This window comes from Crocuta crocuta, unplaced genomic scaffold, assembly GCF_008692635.1.
Source record: "Crocuta crocuta isolate KB4526 unplaced genomic scaffold, BGI_CrCroc_1.0 scaffold322, whole genome shotgun sequence".
Lineage (NCBI taxonomy): Eukaryota > Metazoa > Chordata > Mammalia > Carnivora > Hyaenidae > Crocuta > Crocuta crocuta.
In genome coordinates, this window is record NW_027532592.1 from 1,156,067 (window position 1) to 1,178,728 (window position 22,662).

General features: G+C 46.0%; 1 protein-coding gene across 1 annotated transcript in view; it reads right to left on the minus strand.

The window, feature by feature from the left end:
- The window catches only part of SMYD3 (SET and MYND domain containing 3), a 696,975-nt gene that overhangs the window by 129,073 nt on the left and 545,240 nt on the right, over positions 1-22,662 (minus strand). The window contains exons 8-9 of the mRNA XM_077779902.1: positions 17,409-17,420; positions 12,909-13,010 (exon numbers count right to left, since the gene is read on the minus strand). Of these exons, the coding sequence (XP_077636028.1) occupies positions 12,909-13,010; positions 17,409-17,420 (114 nt within the window). The remainder of the gene's footprint in view (positions 1-12,908; positions 13,011-17,408; positions 17,421-22,662) is intronic.

Consider the following 22,662-nt stretch of genomic DNA (forward strand, 5'->3'; position numbering starts at 1 on the left):
GAAAGATCCAGAAGAGGGATAAAAGAGGGCAGAAAAATTTTCTGAAGAAGTAATAGCTGAAAACTTCCCAAATCTGGGGAAGGAAACAGAAATCCAGATCCAGGAGGCACAGAGAACCCCCAACAAAATCAGTGCAAGGAGGACCGTACCAAGATACTTAGGAATTAAAATGGCCAAAAGTGGTGATTAAAAGAGAATTTTATAAATACAAAGAGAAGGGGCACCTGAGTGGCTCAGTCAGTTAAGTGTCTGACTTCAGCTCAGGTCATGGTCTCATGGTTCATGAGTTTGAACCCCACGTCAAGCTCTGTCCTAGGTCAGAACCCAGAGCCTGCTTCAGATTCTGTGTCTTGCTCTCTCTGCTCCTTTCCCCTTGCGCTCTCTCAGAAATGAATAAACGTTAAAAATATTTTTTAAAAAATAGAAAGCAAAAACAGTTATATACAAAGGAAACCACAGAACGCCTATCAGCTGATTTTTCAGCAGAAATTTTCCAAGCCAGAAGGGAGTAGCATGATACATTCAAAGTACAGAAAGATAAAAGCCTAAAGCCAAGAATATTCTATTCAGCAAGACTATCATTTATCATAGAATAGACGGAGAGATAAGGAGTTTCCTAGGCAAGAAAAAGTTAAAGAACTTCATTACCATATAACCAACCCTACAAGAAATGTTAATGGGACTCTGAGTGGAAAGACCATAAGCAAGAGTAAGAAAAGTAAAAGCACAAAAGCAGTAAAATGAAGTGTATCTATAAAAATTAGTCAAGGGATTCAGAAAATAAAAGGATGTAAAGCATGAGACCTAAAATTGGGGCAGGGGGAAGAGAATAAAGAATGGGTTCAAATGTAAGTGACCATCAACTTGATACAGACTGCTTTAGAGGCTCCCTGGGAAGCTCAGTCAGTTAAGTGTCCAGTTCTTAATTTTGGCTCAGGTCATGATCTCACAGTTCATGGGTTTGAGCCCTGCATCAGGCTCTGTGCTGACAGTGTGGAGTCTGCTTGGGATTCTCTCTGTCTCCCTCTCTCTCTGCCCCTCCCCTGCTCATGCTCTGTCTCTCTCTCTTTCTCTCGAAATAAATAAATAAACGTAAAAAATATAGACTGCTATATACATAAGATGTTACACACAAACCAAGGGTAACTACAAATTGAAAATGGATAATAGATATGCAAAAAATAAGCAGAAAGGAATCCAAGAATGTCATTAAAGAAAGCCAGCAAACTGAGAGAAGAGAGCAAGAGAAGAAAGGAATAGAACTACAAAATAACCATAAAACAAATAAAAGAATGGTAATAAGTGAATGCTTGTCAATAATTACTTTCAATGTAAATAGACTCAATGCTCTAATCAAAAGACATAGGGTGACAGCATTGATAAAAAAGCAAGACCCATCTATATGCTGCCTACAAGACTCATTTCAGACCTAAAGACAGATGCAGACTGAAAGTGAAGGAATGCACTTATCATGCAAATTGAAGTGAAAAGAAATCTGGGGTAGTAGCAATACTTATACTGGACAAAATAGACTTTAAATAGACATGAGACAAAGAAAGACACTACATAAATATAAAGAGAATAACCCAACAAGAAGATATAAAATTATAAATATTTATGCACCCAACATGGAGACCCCCAAATACATAAAGCAGTTAATGACAAACATGAAGGAAATAACAGTAATAGACAAATCATCCAAACAGAAAATCAATAAGGAAACAGTAGCTTTGAATGACACCCTGGGCCACATGGATTTAACGGATATATTCAGAACAATCCACCCTAAAACAGCAGAAAACACATTGTTTTCAAGTGTACATGGAACATTCTCCACAATGGATCACATGTTAGGCCACAAAGCAAGTCTCAACAAATTAAAAAAGACTGAAGTCATACCATGCATCTTTTCCAACCACAATGCTATGAAATTAGAAATCAACCACAAGAAAAAGTCTGTAAAGAGCACAAATACATGGAGCTTAAATGACATGCTACTAACCAACGAATGGGCCAACCACGAAAGCAAAGAAGAAATTAAAAATTATATGGAAACAAATGAAAATGAAAACATGACAGTTGAAAACCTCTGTGATGCAGCAAAAGCTGTTGAGGGAGGGAAGTTTATAGCAAGAGAGGCCTACCTCAAGAATGAAGAAAAAGCTCAAACACACAATCTAACCTGGTACCTAAAGAAGCTACAAAAAGAACCAACCAAAACTCAAACCAGTAAAAGGAAGGAAATAATAAAGATTAGAGCAGAAATGAATAAAATAGAAACTAAAATAGGAATAAAACAAACAAATGAAATCAGGAGCTGGTTTTTTGAAAAGATAAATAAAATTGATAAGCCTCTACCTAGACTCATGAGAGAGGGAGAGAGGACCTGAATAAACAAAATCAGAAAAGCAAGAAAAGAAATAAAAATGACATCACAGAAATTCAAAGCGTTAGAAAAGAGTATTATGAAAAATTATATGCCAACAAACTGGACAACCTAGAAGAAATGGATAAATTCCTAGAAACATACAGCCTCCCAAAACTGAACCAGGAAAGAAAGAAAATTTGAACAGACCGATTACCAGCAATGAAACTGAATCAGGAATTAAAGCACTCTGAACAAACGGAAGTCCCAGACCAGACAGCTTCACATGTGAATTCTACCTAACATTTAAAGATGAATTAATACCAATTTTTCTCAAACTATTCCAAAAATTAGAAGGGGAAGGAAAGCTTCAAAATTCCTTCTATGAGGCCATCATTCACCTGATACCAAACCAGATAAAAGACACTACCAAAAAAGAGAACTACAGATCATATCTCTCATGAACGTAGACAGAAAAATCTTTAACAAAACACTAGCAAACTGAATCCAACAAGACATTAAAAAAAAATCATTCACCACAATCAAGTGGGATTCATTCCTGGGATGCAAGTGTGGTTCAATATTTGCAAATCAATCAATGTGATGCAGCACATTAATAAGAAAAAGGATAAAAACCATATGATCATCAACAACAGATGCAGCAAAAGCATTTGACAAAGGACAACATCCATTTATGACTCAAACCCTTGATAAAGTAGGCTTAGAGGGAACAAACCTCAACATAATAAAAACCATATATGAAAAAACACACAGCTAACATCATACTCAATGGTGAAAAACAGGAACAAGACAAGGATGTCCAATCCTGCCACTCTTAGGCAATAGTACTGGAAGTCCTAGTCAGAGCAATCAGACAAGAAAAAGAAAGAAAAGGCATCAAAACTGGTAAATGAAGAGGTAAAATTTTCACTATTTGCAGATGACATGATAGTACATACAGAAAACCCTAAAGACTCCACGAAGCAACTACTAGAGCTGATAAATGAATCTAGTAAGATTGGAGGATACAAAATCAATATACAGAAATCGGTTGCATTTCTATATACTAATAATGAAACAGCAGAAAAAGAAATTAAGAAAACAATCTCACTTACAATTGCAACAAAAAGAAAAAAATGGTTAGCCATAAACTTAACCAAAGAGGTGAAAGAGCTTTATTCTGAAAGCTATAAAACACTGATGAAAGGAACTGAAGGTGACACAAAGAAATGAAAAGGTATACCATGCTCATGGATCAGAAGAATAAATAATGTTAAAATGTCGATACTACCCAAAGCAATCTACAGATTTAATGCAATCCCCATCAAAATACCAACAGCATTTTTTTTTTGGCATCACTACACTCTATTGGAATGATCACAACAGAAGAAAAACTGACAAAAACTCAAGTGACAGCAAGTGAAGTAACAAATGCTGCCTCATTGCCTGTGGGAATTCAAAATAATACATTGGAAAACAGTCTGGCAGTTTCTTATAAAGTTAAACATACATTGACCATGCAAGCCAACAAGCTTACTCCTGGGTATTTACACAGAGGAAATGAAAGTTCATTTTCCCACAATAACCTGTGTGTGAATATTTACAGTGGCTTTACTGATAACCACACCAACTGGAAAAGAACCAAATGTCCTTCAAGTGATGAATGGATAGCCTGGGGAATAGCCACATAATAGAATACTATTTGGCAATAAAAAGGTACCAAACACTGAGATTAGAGGGCTGGAAGTGGGGGTAGGCGTGGGCTAGAAAGGGAATGTGGTGAGGGGTGGGGCTGTTTCACATCTTAGTGATGGTGGCTGCAGACGGTTTGCGTGTGTCAAAACTCACATCACTGTATGCTAAAAAGAGTGAATTTTACTGAGTGGAAATACCTGAACTTAAAAACGATAGAAGTATATTTGTTATTCATAAAATTATAGAGACAGTGAGTGGAGGAGAGGTTAGGAATACAGAGCCTCGGCAGCTGAAAGCGTCCACCTCATCTGCAAAAATGGGAAAAGGAGCGACCACCACCCTCCTAAAGTCATGGAGACTAAGTGAGAGGAGGCAGCACCCAGCACACGGGAAGTGGCCCCAGGCATTACAGTGTAGAATGTTCCCTGAGAAGGGTCCCTCCTACAGCACTTCTTCAACAGCGTGTGCCGCGTGTGGGGTCGCGACTGTGCCTGGTGCACACGGACACACGCCTGTGTGTCACGACAGCTGCCGTCCCTCCAATCTGTTCCCCAAGCCAGGGCTTCTCGTAAGACCCAAATCCAGAAGAGAAGCATTTCTGTGCCAGAACTGGGAGGGCTATGGGAGAGAATGCATGCCACCACAATCTGTAGGGCCACCCCTCTCCTCAACCCTGGGGTGGACTCTAGACAAACTGGAGCCTTGTGAAGTGGCTCGGGGACACAGCTGCCCACTCTCCGGGGAGAAGGCAGGGCTGAGGTGCGACGTCCTGTGCTGTGGCTGGCGGCATAGTCTGAGGAGACACAATAGCTACGTTGTTCAGTTCCCCGGGGCCAACCTCAGAGCCCATGGTGCCAAGCCCAGCGGCCTCTCCCTGACTTCAGGGTAGCCTTGCAGCTGGGATTATGTGGTCGTCAAGTCAATAAACTCCTTTCCTCTCTGAACATTAACGGCAGCCAGCATGCTGCTAACTCCAGGAGAGCCTTTCTCCCGGTGTCTGCGGAAGCAGGTGGTTCTGCTGGGCTCTGGCCACTTAAAACCTCCGTCTCTGTCTCTGACACACACACAGACACACACACACACAGACACACACACACACACAGACACACACACACACACACACACACACACACAGAGTTCTTCAATCTCCTTCCAAATCTTCCCGAAGATCATGGAATTCCGTTACGATGAAAACACGAGAGACACAAGAGCACTTCTGCTTAGGCTGTTAAAACTTGCGAAGGAAAACAACTCAGAGCCGGTGAGCTCACGGTCGTACCACAAGGCATTTCTCCTTACAATTAATTTAGCAAAATAGAAGAAGGCAGCAGGCAAAAATCTTGGTTTAAGTAATGACCTTTTAGTAATTGCTCATATTTGCGATAGACTCAAGTTACCATAAACTTTTCTTGGGCAGAGAACTCTCATTTCCTTTGACTAAGGCTTTCATTCCAACATTCCCTTTACTGCTTCTTGGGATGGTCCCTGTTCCCCCCTCACCTCACTCCTGCCTCTTGTGCCCGGTCATCACAGCTTGGTCACAGCCTCGCTGGGGAGCAGCGCCCACGGAAGGTGCTCTGGGGAGGACGTCAGGCCACTTCGGGGCTCTATGATGCACACGTGTAGTGGAGGGCCTCAGAAGGGACCAAAGAAAGGGAATTCCACGCTACAGAAGACACTCTTCAAAGAGGGGCTGACCTCTGGAAAACAGTGTGGAGGTTCCTCAGGAAACTAACAATAGAACTCCCCTATGACCCAGCAATAGCACTGCTAGGAATTTACCCAAGGGATACAGAAATGCTGATGCATAGGAGCACATGTACCCCAATGTTCATAGCAGCACTCTCCACAATAGCTAAAACATGGAAAGAGCCTAAGTGTCCATCAACAGATGAATGGATCAAGAAGATGTGGTTTATCTATACCATGGAATACTACATGGCAATGAGAAACAATGAAATCTGGCCATGTGTAGCAACATGGATGGACCTTGAGGGTGTTATGCTGAGCGAAATAAGTCAGGCAGAGAAGGACAAATATCATATGTTTGCACGTATAGGAGGATTAGGAGGAACTTGACGGAGGAACAAGGGGGAGAAGAAGGGCGGAAATGGTGGGGGAAAGGGAGAGAGGCAAACCATGAGAGACTCTTGAATGCTGACATAAACTGAGGACTGATGGATGTGGGGGGGAGGGGGGGATGGGCACGGAGGAGGGCACTTGTGGGGATGAGCACTGAGTGTTATGTGGAAACTAATTTGACAATAAACTATTTGTAAAAAAAAAAAAAAAGAGGGGCTGAAATATTTACCAAGGACAAAAATTCACAGTGCTTTGTGTCGGCAGAAGAAAATGAGAGGATTTGAGCTTAGCACTGTAGCACTGAGGGATGAGAAGCTTCTTGGGGCTTCTCCCTGCATGGAGCCACTTATTAAACTGTTTTCAGAGGGGATACATCTTTCAGCCTGGCTCTGCTCACGTGTCTCTCCTCAGAGGGTGCTGTGATAAAAGATCTAGATCCCTCCTGAATAGACAGGCTGGGGTTGGGTACAAGGTGCACACATGCTTGGAAACCCTCAGGAGAATTAGATCGTTGTGTATCCTCACGTTTTCTTTGCCTCCAAAGACCTGAATTCGTACCTATGTACTTGAAAAGCAAACTGTAGACGTCCAGTGGAGATGCTGTCAGGTCAGAGTTTGGCGTGCTCCCCTCTAGCCCAAATCCTAGTAATAGTAAGTAAAAAAAGAGAAACCAAAAATAGCTTTACTAATTCAAAAACAAGATAAACATCTCCCTGGACCCAAAGGAAAACAGAAACGCAAAGGAATACACCAAGCTGGAGCGAGGGCCTCGGGTCTGGAAGGCAGGCTACCGCTGGCAAAAAGGGAACAGAAATGCTTCCCGTAAGAAGGGTGAGTAGAGGGGCACCTGGGTGGCTCAGCTGGTTAAGAGTCTGACTCTTGATTTTGGCTGAGGTCATGGTCTCACAGATGGTGAGTTCAAACCCTGCATCAGGCTCTGTGCTTACAGCGCCATGGAGCCTGCTTGGGATTCTCTCTCCCCCCCTCTCTGCTCTTCTCCTGCTTGCATGCACTCTTTCTCAAAATAAATAAAACATTAAAAAAAGAAAGAAAGAAAAGAAAAAGAAAGGTGAGTAGAGTCAGCTTTAAGGCTTAGAGCCAGGGGACGAGGTTGAAGACACAGGGCTGGTGACCTGTTCTCTTAAGCTAAATGTGGTCACGAAGCTCTGGGCCTGGGAAGGTCAGAAGACACAGCCAGTCTTTCTGTCACCCATCACCTAAGTAACCAGATCTGCGGTAGCCTCAATATCACTGTGGTGATTACAGACCCCCTCGTCTGGGGTAGGCAAGTGCAAGGTTAGCAGGCAGAGGGAATGAGCAAGTTCAAGGCTGGAAGACAGAGAAGCTGAGCACAGAAGAAGAGAAAGGAACAAAACCAAAATACTTTCCCTCAAACACAAGCCTGCATTATAAAATTCCAAGCCACTTAGTGAAATGCAAAGCTAAGGATGATAACTGACAAAAATCAACAACCTGAACATGACTTCATTCCAGTACATAGGCCTGGCACTCACTGACCACGACTCATTGGGTGTGATTAAGATGCTCAAATAAGTAACGGAGTAGTACTCAGTAGAAGTGAATAGGAAAGTATGAAAGCAGAAACAGAAATAAAACATAAACTGGGAGATATGGGGGGAGAAAAGCAAATATGAAATCCTAAGAATAAAAAAAAAAACAGTCATTAAACGAACTGAACAGCAAACAACATCTGGGAGGTGATTTAATGGAGCTCTAATTTAGAAACATGGACTAAATCCCAGAAGCCAAAAGGGGCTATCTCGGGAGTCGGACATGGCGGGAACATGAGAGGGAAAGCGTACTGGTGTTCTGAACCAGGTACTAGTACTGTGCCTTTTCAAACTATATGCACGAATCACTTTAATAACAAGCACAATGACGAGCCAAAAAGACTGCAAGAAATACCATTAAAGAAGGATCACCTAAGGATACGCAATCCTTGCTTTCCTTCGTGTAGTCTAAACTTTATTCTTGGGATGAAACAAACCATCAGAGAGACGGGAAACAAGAGTGTGTGAGTTTTAATCCTTCTTGTTACTTCTTGTATTACGTGACAATTTGAAATGATGCCTATCAGCCGCACTGAAGAATATAAAAATCCACTCTTTAAATAATCATGGAACTCTGATAGGATGTTGACCACTGAATCTTGTGGGACCCTCTGGAGTGGCTCTGGCTTCGGCGCCAGAAAAAAGTGCTTCGGCTGAGCAACATGTGTGTGCCCAACCCCACAGCTACTGTGAATTCTGAAATTAGTCATTCAGCTTTGGCTGCTGGGAAATTTAATCTGTGATTTATTTCCAATCACTTTATAGGATCATATGGAATGCCCTTTGGGCACTGACTTGCTTTCCTCTTATTTCCTGTCACTCTTATTTCACAAATCAGTAGAAGACTTACAGCCGTTAGAGCCTACGTACACATCTACCCATATTTGAATATTTATGTTTATATATAAATAGATGTGTGTGGGTACGTGCCTGAAAGCCACGTTGCAGGCTTCTGAGTGGTGAAAGGATGCGATCAGACAGAACGAGTTAGGGAAAGAGAAAGGAAGGGGAAAAAGAAGGTTGGATGTTGGATCATCACGTCGTAGGACACCAAATGCCGAGCTGAGTCTCACATTTATCCTGAACGTTAAAGATGATGGTAAATGCTTTTAAAAAATCTGAGCAAAGCAATGACATGGAAACAGCAGTTGCTCAGAAAACTGGTTGTGTCACAAGGCGCAGCCTAGGTGAACAAGGACACTGAGGCCATGTGACCAGTTAGGGGCTATTTCTATCATGGAGGAGTGATGCACCCACGTTGTGAGTATAGTGACAGACACTGTGTTTTAGAAGAAGGATCAGCCATAACAGGCGTTAGGAAGGAAAGGGTGACGTGGCCAGTGAATATAGCTTTGTCGCAACAGAGCCCGGGACATCCCAGGAAGCAAGCTACGTGCCACCCACAAGACCCCGGGAACAACCCACCCCACTTGGTCTATTCCGCTTTCATTGCCGAGCATTCTGACCTGGGCAAGCCACAGGAGAGGCCGAGTCATTCCAATACCTCTCTCAAGGTACGTTTTATTCCTTCCAGAAATTGAGCTGCTGATGATTATAAGTGACAGCAAACTCCAACACGCAAATCACACCCGCTATTAAAGGCCTCCTGCTTCCTGAAACATGAAACTGTGTGAGGCCAGGAACGCGCAGATGTGGCACCGTAATAAGTACCGCTCGGCACGGAAACCTGTTGAGACGAATTTCTTAGGTTCCAAGAAAAGCAGAAAAATAATCTTGAACACTCTGAATCTAGGAACTGAAGTAAATTGAATTTTGACCGAAGCAGTTTTGAATGTATAATCTTTGGGGAATGCACTAAGCTGGATTACCTGTGTCTTATTTTTTCAAAGCAAATCACCAATTCAGAGATTTCAGGAGGGACGTTTATATTACTAAACAGAACAAAATTCTCAGATAAATAGAAACCAGAAATATAGCTGATGAGCTAATTGAAATCAAGTTTATATTCTCATCTATTTCTACTGGGAAATATTTCAGCAAAACAGAGATAACAGAGCAGGGGCTTTGCGACCATCCAGTTTAATTCTCTTGTGTTACATATCATGTTTGCCTTTCTCTGACTTATTCCCATTAGCATCACGCCGCCAAGGTCCATCCATGTTATTGCAAATGGCAAGATTCCCTTGTTTTCAATGGCTAAATAATATTCTACTATACACACACACAGGCACACGCACACACCATATTTTCTTTATCCATTCATCTGTCAGTGGACACTCAAAGTCATTTCCATGTCTTGGCTATTGTAAATGATGCTGCAAATGAGGGTGCAAGTAACTTTTCAAGTTAGTGTTTTCATTTCCTTTAAATACCCAGAAGTGGAGTTGCTGGATCATGTGGTTGTTCTATTTTGTAAGGTTATTTATTTATTTATTTATTTAGAGAGAAAGAGAGACAGTGAGAAAGAGAGACAGCGAGAGAGAGAGCACACACACACTGGCATGTGTGAGAGGGAGAGGGGCAGAGAGAGAGAACCCCAAGCAGGCTTCTGCCCAGCACGGAGCCTGATGTGGGGCTTGATCTCACGACCCCAGGATCATAACCTGAGCTAAAATCAAGAGTTGGACACTTAACCAAGTGAGCCACCCAGGTGCCCCTTATTTTTCTTCTTTTGAGGAACCTCCATACTGTTTTCCACAGTGGCTGCACCAGTTTACATTCCCACCAGCAGTGCACGAGGGTTCCCTTTTCTACAACCTCATCAGCACTTGTTATTTCTTGCCTTTTTGATTCCAGCCATGCTGACAGGAGATACTGATGTGTGAGGAGACACTGATGGCTGACACGTATATGAAAAGATGCTCCACACAGTGCTCATTCGGGAAATGAGATTAGGAGTCAGAGGACTACTATACTGAGATTTGACTACAGAGGATGGAATAAATCAGAGAGATTGAATGACTTGCCCAAGGCCACCCAGTGTGTCAGAGACAGAATGGAATAGAATCCAGAAGAACGAGCAAGTACGTTTTCCATTTTACCATCTGCCCTCTCTCTAGCACAGTATTTGTGACAGTAAATGTTGCGTGTCAATTTGACTGGGCTACAGGGTGCCAGATATTTCATTAAGCGTTACTCTGGGTGTGTGTGTGAGGCTGCTGTGGGACGGGTTGAACACTTGAACCAGTAGACTGCTTTCCCCCAGTGTATTAGCTGTTATGGTGGGTGGGTCTTACCCAATCAGTTGAAGGCCTGCCTAGAACAAAAGCTAACCCTACTGTAAGTAGTAGGGAACTCTTGCTGCTCAACTGCCTTTGAGCTGGGACACTCTTCTTTCCCTGCCGTTGGACTCAAATGGGAGTCTGGCTCTTCCTGGAGCCTGAGGCCTGGAGCTTCGCCGTTAGCTCTCCCAGTCTGCCACGTACCGACTGCAGGTCGTGGGGCCTGTCAGCCTCCACAGTCACATGCACCAAATCCTTCTCATAAATGTCCACCCCCACCCCCCAGCTCCTTTTCACACAACCCCCGTCGGTGTGCCTTCTCCGGAGATCCCTAACACAATACTAAACACACTTTTGGCTCAAAAGTGGGAAGAAAATGGTCTCAATGAATACAGTGGACACTAAGTCAGCCACCTGAAAGCCATTCCAATCTTCCTCTCCCTTGTCTCCTCTAGGCTGAAGGTTGAAAACCTAAAATGTGGTTCCCTCACCTCTTTTACGGCTAAAGGTGACCATACGACACCGTCCTGAACAATAAAATGCAGGCGGAAACCCCCAGGTGACTTTCCCTTTGTTTCTCCGCCTTTTTTTCTGTGTCCAGAGGCTGGAGATACTGACTCAGCGTCGAGGGTACCAGTCCCCCCATGAGGACAGTAGGCACATGTAGGGGTGGCTGAGGAGGAGGACGGAAGGATTCTGGGTCTGCGATGAGGGCTATGAGTGCCCCACCCCCGTCTTAGGCTGTTTCTCCAGAATTCCAGAAACAACCATGCCACACCTACCAAAGCCAGTCCGGTTAGTTGGGTTACCTGCTCTCTGAAGCTCAACCTTCCCCCAATATACTATTCTACCCAGGTTTCAACTGGAACAAAAACCCAGAAGTGACCATGACCCCACTTTTAATAAAAAACAAGTACTTATTCAAGAAATTGTTTGCGGGGTCTACAAGGCAGATGGCATGGAGAAGATACTAAGTCCAAGACTTCCCATCCCAGAGTGCTGGCGGGAGGGGAGGCTGCTCGGGCCGTTGCAGGTTAGGGTCCGGTCTGGGGAGGCACCCCCCGGGACCCCCTCAAACTCCAGCGCTCTGGGCTGTGGCAGAAGGCTAACACTGCAGGGCAATGAATCTTGTTCTAACCTTTCCCATGTGGCTCATTTGTTTCTAAAAGTTATTTTTAATGAAAAACGAATCGTGTTCACGGACTCCTGCATCATGAGAAGGAGCTCAGGGACCTCTCTGCACCCAGGCTGCCACCAGGGACCACACGTGGCCGCGGTACAGCGGAAGGAACACTAGGTTTAGTCGAACAACGTGGCTTCGAGTCTCGGTTCTGCCACCTTCTGCTTCGTCCCTTCCCACAGGCAGATCTCTGAACGCTCTGAGTGCCAGCTCCTAATTGACGATTATTGGGTTAAACGACATCAGGATTACAAAAGAATTCCAACAGATGCAGAACATTCTACCAGAGTCAGATTTAATCGGGTAACTCGACTGTGTGGAAACGAAAGCAGGTAGGTCTGATGTGAGGGAAGTGCATGAGAAACAGGAGAAAAGTTCATTCACTATGTTTCTGGCACTTACTCTGGCCTCCTTCCTTTCTCAGAGAGGAAAGCTGCTGCAGAAGTGATCTCTGTCTGATAAGGTGCTACAGCAAAAAGCCTTACAGAACACACTTGAGGAAATAAAAAACTAGATACAACGTGGTACGTTGATTACCGAGCAGTGGCTGCTACCGGTCGTAAGGTGACCTAACCCTCTCGTGTGCTCTAATGGCGCTCCGGCCTGTGACCTAATGACACGTTTGATGCCTCCATGCCCTCTAGAGCCTGAGCTCTGTAGGTCCTTACCAGAGAGTGAACCTCTCTTACCGCTTCATGGGGGATAAAATACACGCAGCACAATGCATCTCTTTAGTTTCCCCCTCTGCACTGAGTCCTGGATTCACAAAATAAAAGCAGAGTTCTCTGAAAGATCACAGGGGTATTTCTCAGGAGATGCTCCAGACCACCTACCTTGTCCTGGGTCTGGCATCGGATGCAGTCACATTCAAAGCAGTACTGGTCCCTTAGCTGCTTCCGGCGCTCCTCGCNAGGGGAGAGAAGAGGGTCACGTGGCTGTGATGCTCATTTTCTTTAACAAATGGTTATTGTTACTGCTGATTGTTTAAGCAACACATGTTTAAAAAAATTTTTTTTTAATATTTACTTATTCTTGAGAAAGAAAGAGACAGAGACAGACAGACAGACAGTATGAGCTGGGGAAGGGCAGAGAGAGAGGAAGACACAGAATCCAAATCAGGCTCCAGGCTCTGAGCTGTCACCACAGAGCCTGACGCGGGGCTCGAACCCGCGAACTGCGAGATCATGACCTGAGCCGAAGTTGGACACTCAACCAACTGAGCCACCCAGGCGCCCCTCAGCAATGCGTTTTTATTACACACCAAAAAGTGCAAGAGAAAAGACACTACTAACAGTCTCTCTATGCAAATAATCACGTGTAAAATTTTAATGCATTACCGTCCAGTGTCTGTTGTGTGGTGAGCGCATGCATATTTTATGTTTAGTATAAAGAACTGGCTGGACTCATGACCTCAATGCACTTTTACACCTCACTTTTTATTCACCAATTTTTTTTGAAGGTAGTACCATTTTATTTAGTGTTGTAGAAATTATAGGTTCCTTCTTAAAAATGAAACCAAAGAAATTAAAAATTCCTGAAGGAACAAGGCAAGAGATAGGTTTATAATCCAAAAACGCAGCGATCTTTCAATTGGAGGGAGGAAGAGGTCAAGTTAGTAGCTCACATAGAAGATACCAGTTGACGCTGATGTGACTAGCAGGTTAGTTCTCCACCCAACGCAGGTAATCTTTCAGCCCTGAGGGATCGTTAGTTGGTTGTTCTCAGAAAGAAACTAAAAAGGTCAACTGGGAACAAGGACCCAGGGAGGCAAGATCCTGACGTTTCACATTAGGCTGCCTCCGGCCTTCAGCACAGCAAGTGGCTGAGTGTTGCGGATCTTCCCTCCTCTCTGCCCCTCCGAGCTGTTGTTTGGTGGAGCTAAGGTCGGGCGGTAAAATCCATCACCACCAGCAATCAGAGAAGGCGGATCCCCCCTGACCCCGAGGGAGGGGCGGACTGGCCACCCAGACGCTCTTCACTCCTGACCAGCCCTGCAGCTGCGCCGTGGGATGAAAGGCCAACCAAATTTGGTGTCTCTGAAGGTAGGAGACTCTTCTCTTACTTGTGACCAGGGAGGGAAAAAAAAAGGAATCACTTCCAAGGAGGGAGAATTATGTCAGAACGGGATCTTGGAGGGAGGTGCTCAAACTGACTTCCTTGGGCGCTTTCCAACACAGTGATCTCGCCCTCAAGGATGAGGTTTCTCTGGAGCCCGAGGCTCCCCTTCTAGTCACAGCTCTTTATGTAACATCACGTTCACACCTGCCTCACCTGATCACATCTACACAAAGTCAATTCAATGTAAACAAAATGGAACTCCTGAGCCCCTGGCCTCTTCCGTCCAGGCTGGAGCCGTCCCAGTCTCCGCTGACAGGACCCGGTCCCCCCCGGCAGGACCCGGTCCCCCCTGACAAGACCCCGGTCTCCCCCGACAGGACCCCGGTCCCTGCCGACAGGACCCCGGTCCCCCCTGACAGCACCCCGGTCTCCGCTGACAGGACCCGGTCCCCCCTGACAGCACCCCGGTCTCCGCTGACAGGACCCTGGTCCCCGCTGACAGGACCCCGGTCCCCTGTGACAGGGTGCTGGTCCCCCCTGATAGCACCCCGGTCCCCGCTGACAGGATCCCGGTCCCCGCTGACAGGACCCCGGTCCCCCCCGACAGCACCCCAGCCCTCCCCAACAGGACTCCAGTCCCCCCTGACAGGACCCCGGTCCCCCCTGACAGGATCCTGGTCCCCCCTGACAGGATCCTGATCCCCGCTAACACCTCGGTCCCCATTGACACCACCCCGGTCCACCCTGGTCCCCACTGACAACACCTCGGTCCCCACTGACACCACCCCGGTCCCCTCTGACAGGACCTCAGTCCCTGCTGACAGGAATGTATCTTTTGTGTGTCTTCCCAGCAGAAACCCAAAGTCACCCTTGACTTCTCTCTCCCTTTCCCGCCCTCACCCGACCCACCAGGAAATTCTGTGGGCTCCACCTTAAACATATATCCAGAATCAACCACTTTCTACCTTTTCCAATGTGACTGTCCAGNGCTCCCCTCCTGCTCACAGCCGAGCCCTGACAAGGGCTCCCCAGCACCGCTCCGTGCGTGCTTCCGTGCCGCAGGCAGGAAAGGAACGCAAGCTCCCGTTTAGAAACGTCTACGGGAACCTGGTAAGAGCAACTCTCTGTGACTCTAATAATAAAACATTACACTTCTATTTCCTATGTTTTTAACATTTCATTTTTCTAGCAAATTTGTCAGTAAGTTTTACAAAAAGAGTTGTCTGCACTGGATAAGGACTTATAACAACTACCACCACTGGCCCGGTTCCCTGTCTGAGCTCCTCCCCCGGCCAGCCTCCTGTCCACACGCACCCCCACGTGCCAGCCCGACACTGGCTGTGTCCTCTGAGCTGTCCCCAGAACCCACTACAGGCCTCCCTCCCTGAGGTCTAACCGGGACCCTCCCTTGCTTAAAATAACAACCTGAGTCCGGCCCCACCCAGGGTCCCTCATTCCCTCACTCTTTTCTAGTTTTTCCTTTCTGGCATCGTACGTCAGCTTGTAACTGGCTGTGTAAGATACTTCTCGATTTGTTCTCACATGTGGAAGGTAGATCGTGGGGCAGGTGCAGTGGGCGGGGGTGGAGACACCGCAGGAGGAGACAAAGGCAGGACTGTCCGCTGAAGGAGGTGACTAATGCTCCCTAGAGCCCAAAAATCCCATGTGCTTCTTCTTAGACTCAGTAGAAAGCATCTGGTGTCTCCCAAGCCTGACCTTATGTTCTGGAAAGCACGCAGGGCAGAGAAGGCCATCCTTTGACAGAAAACCTAACTTTGGTGGGCCTCCGCGGCCAGCCAGAGCTGCCCACCCACGTGGCCATCCCCAGGGCCTGGTCTGGCTGGCTGGCTCTATCTCTGGAGCCTTCCCATATTAGGCCACTATACCATGCTGCTCCATGGCACACAAACAGCCGTGTGTGGCCTTGAGAAATGCAGATGATGGTGTTACCGAGCTCCCACTACGTGCTCAGCACTCCCAGAGAGAGGCAGCATGAGGCTGCGGACATCACAACGGTCTGGGGTCCATCTGGGATCTGCACCCACATCCGTGGACTCAAGCCTGAAACTCTGTACAACGCAGCCTCTTCTCATGCTTCCGTGGCCAAAGGGGAGGTTTGCTTCCTGGGGGGCTGTGCCAGCATCAACCCTAAAGCACGTAGGCCCACACTAAGCAGTGGTCTGTGACCACCAGGCTCCTTCAGCTGGGACCACGGCCACTGACCGTTCCCTGGATCCGTTCTCTCGCTTTGTGATGTACACCCAGGGCTGCCTGGCAGATGCCACGGGCCACCCTATCAGGTCAGCTCCTCCTGTTTACAGACAACACCGAGTTCCAAATTCCAAGGAACCCATTTCTGCGCACACTTTTGAAACCGCCTGTAGTAAGTCTGGGGCAGTATATGCGTCCATTTTGTCTTACCAGGCTCCAAGGGCCCCGGCTTTCTTAAACGAGGCGACGGTAAAATGAACTGAACTCTGTGCCCTCTTCTTGGGTTAACCCTGGGGCTCAAATTTTCCATCTGCCCCAATGGTGCTCAGTCATCAGTCCCCGCCATCAGATCGGATCAACTGGCAGTAGTTCCTGGGTGAGGACGATGTGCCCAGTGCGAAGCCAACGAATCCATGGCCAGAGAAATAAGCCTGACTCACCCAAGACTTAACTGTAAGGGTCAAAACTCAGGAGTGATCGCACCAGGCAGCGAATGGGCCACAGGAGACTAGTTACTTCATTTAACCCCAATAAACAGACTCTGACGGCCTCACTCACTACGCCGTATCTGCCCGCAGCCGCTACCACGGCCTGGACAGTGCACGGGCTTCCCGATGGGCCTCCCTGCTACCTGCATCTTCCAAACTACGCTGCTTCCCAAAACTCACATCTGATCACCTCCCTGCATGAAGACTTGTGATGGCTTCTCGGTGCCTGTGGGTAAGGCACACAAGGGCTTCCCAACTGATGTTCGGTCTGCCCTTCCAGCCAGACTCTCTCTCCGGACACCCTCCAGCCTTCAGTCACGCACGCTGCTAGGGCCCTGAAACAAGGTGCTCAGTGCCAGCGGGCACGGTGCCTCCCTGCCCCGGCTAGCCAGTGCCTTGCCTACACAGGAGCCTTTCCAGAGCATTCTCACCCTGCCAGCTTGGCTCAAATACACCTCTTCCAGTGAAGACTGCCCCGTCCCCCGCCTCTGTGCCGCCGAAGGTCACAAGATAGACCGTGTGAAAACCGAATGTCTCAATGGTAAAACGTTTTTATTCCTATTTTGGGGGAAAAACACAGACAGTATACTAACTGGTAATCACAGTTAAACCACTTTATCAGCCAAAGATAAAAAAACCTTTATTGAACACTCACTGATTCACCACATTCCATGAAGAATCTGTTCGCTAAATGTTGGGCTCATTTAGCAGGAACGTGTTTGTGAAATTTGCCATTGATCAGTGGATGCCTTAATTTTGCACAGAACAAAATTGCATTAAAATATTAATGCCACTGACCATTACTTTGCCATTTGAGAGCAGTTTTTATGGGAAATGCAGTATATCATTCCCAACATTAGAGTAATGTCATGAAAGAATTTGCTGGATATTGCTTACTTGAAAATTTCAAGGCAAGACAAACCCCCTTTCCATGAAGCCCATCTTTGCATTATATACAAGAGAGTGGGTAAAAAGATCAAATTAAAATGAGGCTTTGCTTTCATTTCTGGAATGACACTGTCACATTATAAATTCTTTCCACTAATATGGGCTCTGAACCAAAAGATGGCAAATTTCACTTTTTTTTTTTTTTTAACATTTTTAAATGTTTATTTTTGAGAGAAAGAGAGAGAGTGAGAGAGCAGGGGAGGGACAGAGAGAGAGGGAGACACAGAATCTGAAGCAGGCTCCAGGTTCCGAGCTGTCAGCTTTGATGTGGGGCTCGAACCCACAAACTGTGAGATCGTGACCTAAGCCAAAGTTGGACGCTTAACCAACTGAGCCACCCAGGCTCCCCTCTCATTACTTTTTAAAATGAAACCTGAGTGTTATTCTGTCTTCTCACTGTCACACCCTTGTCCTCAGTCATGATAAAATCCTGCCAATTTTAGCTTCCGACACTGTATTCTTCAGACACCCCCATCATGAGCCACCACCTGAATGCCTCCCGACTTCAGGACAGCACTGTCACCTTGTGCCTGGAGTACCTCACCCAGCTGACCCTCGTGCTCCCACACTTGCTTACACGCGCAAGGTCTGATCACGCCATTCCTCTGCTTCCGTGGTGACCATCCACCCATCGCTGCCCATCTGCAGCCCCTTCACAAATATCTGCTGAGTGCTTCTATGGGCCAGACAATGGGATGGAACCTTCAGATGGAGTGAGTTCCTTAATGAGGCCCCCATGGGTCCCTCTGATAAGGTCTGGTCCCTGCTTATTCCCTCATCTGCTGGTCACATTTGAAGTCTTCGGTCTATTGAGAAGAATGCTTCCTGCCCCTTGAACTCACCATTCTATGTCTTGCCTCTGTGTATTTGTCTAGGACACCTTCCCTGTCTCAGCTAACCTGAACTCTAGGGATCCTTCGAGAGTCTAGAGTTACTTATCTGGAAGCCTTCTTTTTTTCCTTAACTGGAAAAAGCAGGAGTATTTTAATAGGCTTCACAGATAATTTTTACGGATATTCTTCTATGGTATTACACCAACATTTTGCAAGAAGTCATTTCTTAAAGATTAGTAGAAATCTGGCCATGTGTAGCAACATGGATGGACCTTGAGGGTGTTATGCTGAGCGAAATAAGTCANTCAGTTGTGTTCAAATCTGTTGGTCTGACTTGGCACGGATCTTTTATTTGAGTGTGATCTGGCAACATCATGCGATGGTCCACTGAACTATGGTGATCTTCCAAATATTGACACACTTCAATCATCCAGTGTGAAAATATCCCATCATTGACATCACCACCAATGTCACAGGAAGTCTTTCAAGATCTGAGGGGCTGTCATGCTAGTGGTGGTAGATATAAGTCTTCGAAAATACCGGTTTTTAACTGAAAGCTTGAGTTTTTTCATTAGCAACAAGTACTGTCAGTTAAGACCCTTCAAGTGACAGGCTCACTTCATCCTCTTCTTCCCTCCCCCCATTTATTTTGATTTATTATTTAAATTCAAGTTAGTTAACATATAGTGTGGTCTTGGCTTCAGGCATAGAACCCAGTGATTCATCTCTTACAGATGACACCCAGTGCTCATCCCAACAAGAGCCCTCCTCAGTGCCCATCCCCCATTTAACCTGCCCCCCACCTCCCATCCAGCAACCCTCAGTTTGTTCTGTGGAAGCCTTCCTTAACCGCTCCCCACTCCTGCCCCTTACCCCCCGCCTGGGTGCCCGCGATGTGAATGTCTATAGAGCCCTGTGTACATTTATACTAGTGTCCTCTTCACATTGTTATTGTTAACTATTTTCTGTCCTGTGTCCCCTTCCTTGATTATACCTTGAGCCCCTGAAGGCCTGGACAGGTCTTACTCATCTTTGTATTCCCCAGCGCCCACCCCAGTACATGGCACCCAATTAAGTACACAGTGAATCTGTCAGGTGACTTAGCACCTAAGCGAAGATGCCTGACCCCCAAAACACGTTAGGTCAGAACTACTATTACAGATACCGATACACTCAGTTTATGCAAATCACATTTGTCCTGAAAATGCCGGCGGCTGGTGGCATCATTCGCACCAGCTACAGCCTCTTCCACCGGGAATTCTGACACAGGTGCCCTGAACCATCCAGCTTTCTCCCCTGATCCGTGTTTTTGGAGACTGTCAGCTGATACATATATTTCGTGGCTTAACAAAACCCCGAAGCAGCAGCCATCAAGGACTCCAGCGCGGGAGCCACACCTTAAACCTCAAACATCTCTGTAGGGGGCGCTGGATGAGGAGGCAAAAACCCAAAAGCAAAATCAAACCAAAGCAAACCGACCCAACAACTCAGCCGTACAGTGAAAACCCTTAAGGAGCAAAGTGTTATAAGTGGTGCTGGTTCAAAGAGAAATGGTCCAAAAGTGGTGGAAAGGGTGGCTGTAGGTGAGGAGACACAAAGGGTAAGACCTTTCCATGATGACCGTTGTTACCGTGGAGCCTGTGCACATTCCCAGCCCTCCTCATCTGACCTCAAACTGGCAACACCTGGCTTTCATGTTACGTTCTGTGTGGAGGCCGTGGGATACACCAGAAGACTAGTGGTTGTTCCAAAATGGCTCTGAGAGTCTATCGTGCTTCTGGTTTTGTCTTTAGCAAGGCTCGACCATTCACTCAACAGACATAGATTAAGGATCTTCCCTATTACAGGCACTATGCAGTCTTCCTTGTGGAGCCTACGTTGTGGTACTAATATCCCACTGCATAATAAAACTGGGGAACCCCTGTGGGCAAGAAAGCCAAATGCAAAGTTGATGCTGTGAAATTACCAAAATTCTTTTATTTTTTAACATTTTCATTTTTGAGAGAGAGAGAGTGTGAGCAAAGGAGGGGCAAAGAGAGGGAGACACAGAATCCAAAGCAGGCTCCAGGCTCTGAGCTGTCAGCACAGAGCTTGATGTGGGGCTTGAACCCACAAATTATGAAATCATGACCTGAGCTAAAGTCAACTGAGCCATCCAGGTACCCCAAAATTACCAAAATTCTTAAATTTACATCCTTACCCAACCTAACAAAAGCAAATATTTGCACAATAAAAAGGAATTGCCTCTCTTAATCAACCTCAAAATACCCCTTCTCCTGGTTCTCCCTCTCTGGCCCACCTCTGCCAGTTTTAAATGTGCAGGATGTATGTTAGTTCTCAGAGGTGGGTGGCTACAGGCATTAGCTGGGCAGGGACTCAGGACACCAGCCTTCAGTGAACGATGTACAGCAGATCCATCTAGACCCTCAACAGTGCCCTCAGTGGGAGACACTCCTGGTCTTTACAGTAAGCTCAACGTAACAGGAAGTCAAGTCAAGAAAGGGTTATGGAATGCCTCCTGTGTGCAAGGCCCCAAGTGCTGGCTAATAGAGGTGATAGAGAAGTAAGACACAATGGCCGGTCCTCATGAAGCTTTCGGTGAACAGAGAAGTCGCCAAAAGGGCCAGAATAATGGCACAGAAATATTAATAACCACTGTAAAGGAGATCTCAGAGTGAAAGACCTTCCTTTAACTTGGTACATCAGGAAAAGCTCTATTGACAGATGATGTTTGAAAGGGCCTGGAAGGGTACATAACATTAACACAGGAAAATGGGGGCGGGGGAAAACTGTGCAGGGAAATGTCAGCCACCCAGATATGCACAATGAGGTGGGGAAATTTTTATTTTCTGAAAAAAAAAAAAAAAAAAATCAAGCTCATAGACACAGGGATCGGACCAGTAGTTGCCAGAGTTGGGGTGAAGAGGGTCAAAGGGTAGAAAGTTCCAGTTATAAAGAGAGTCCTCAGAACATGACGCCCAGCGCAGGGACTATAATAGTTAACGATCCTGCAACACACATTTGAAAGTCATAAATCTTAAAAGAGCATAAATCTTAAAAGTTCTTATCACAAGAAAAAAACCATTGTTTTTTGTGTGACTATGTGTGGTGAGGACGTTAACTAGATGTACAGCTGTGATCATTTTGCAACAATGCAAATAGCGAATTATCACTTACATCATATCACGTGTGAATTACGTGTCAGTTACACAAAAAACCCATCTAGGAACAGGATGGTAGAAAGGACTTCCAGGGAGAATCCTCCCTCTGAAGCCGCTCTAGTAACTGCCAGGCAGGAAGATACCAGAGTCTGCATGGTCTGATCTGAGGACAGCTCTTCTGGGGGAAGCCAGAGGAGGGATTTGCTTGTGGCTCCAGGGATTTATGTGAAAGAAAGTGAAATAAGCACCAAAACACAAGACGCTTTTTCAACTAAATGAAAACCCACTCAGGAAAATAACTGGCAGCCGAGCCTAGAAAACAAGACATGAGATATTCTCTTTGCGGTTCCTGAGAATTCCGAGTTTCTAACAGTTTTTCTGTTCACTTCACATGTGGCCGATTTATTGTAATTTAGTGAAATCATCATGATAGTGGCAGCAGTGCCGTCAGCAGCAGCCGGCCTTCCGCTCCATTACTAACATTGCTGAAAACAGACAGACCTTCCCTTCCTCGGCCGCCCTGAAGTCACACGTGTCCCTGGGAAAAACCACGAGATTCTCCATGTTGCTGACAGATACCCCAGCATATTGAGTACACCGGCCCGAAGAGCTGGAAATTCAGCAAAAGGCTGCATAAGAGATGGCTCGTTCAGGTGAAAACCGCTTTGGAGGGAGTCTTAGCAAAGCCAAATCCCTGTCTACGTACAGTCTGGTGCCTGGAGTTCAGGTTTACTGGGAGTGCCACATAAGTGCAATAAAAGCTTATGCTACTCTGCTCTCCTTGCAATAAATATCCACTTGAGCACACTAGAAGTCAGAAGGACAGTGGGTTCTCACGAGCGGAGATCCCTGTAACTGCACATTTGTCGGGGGGGGGGGGCACGTGGG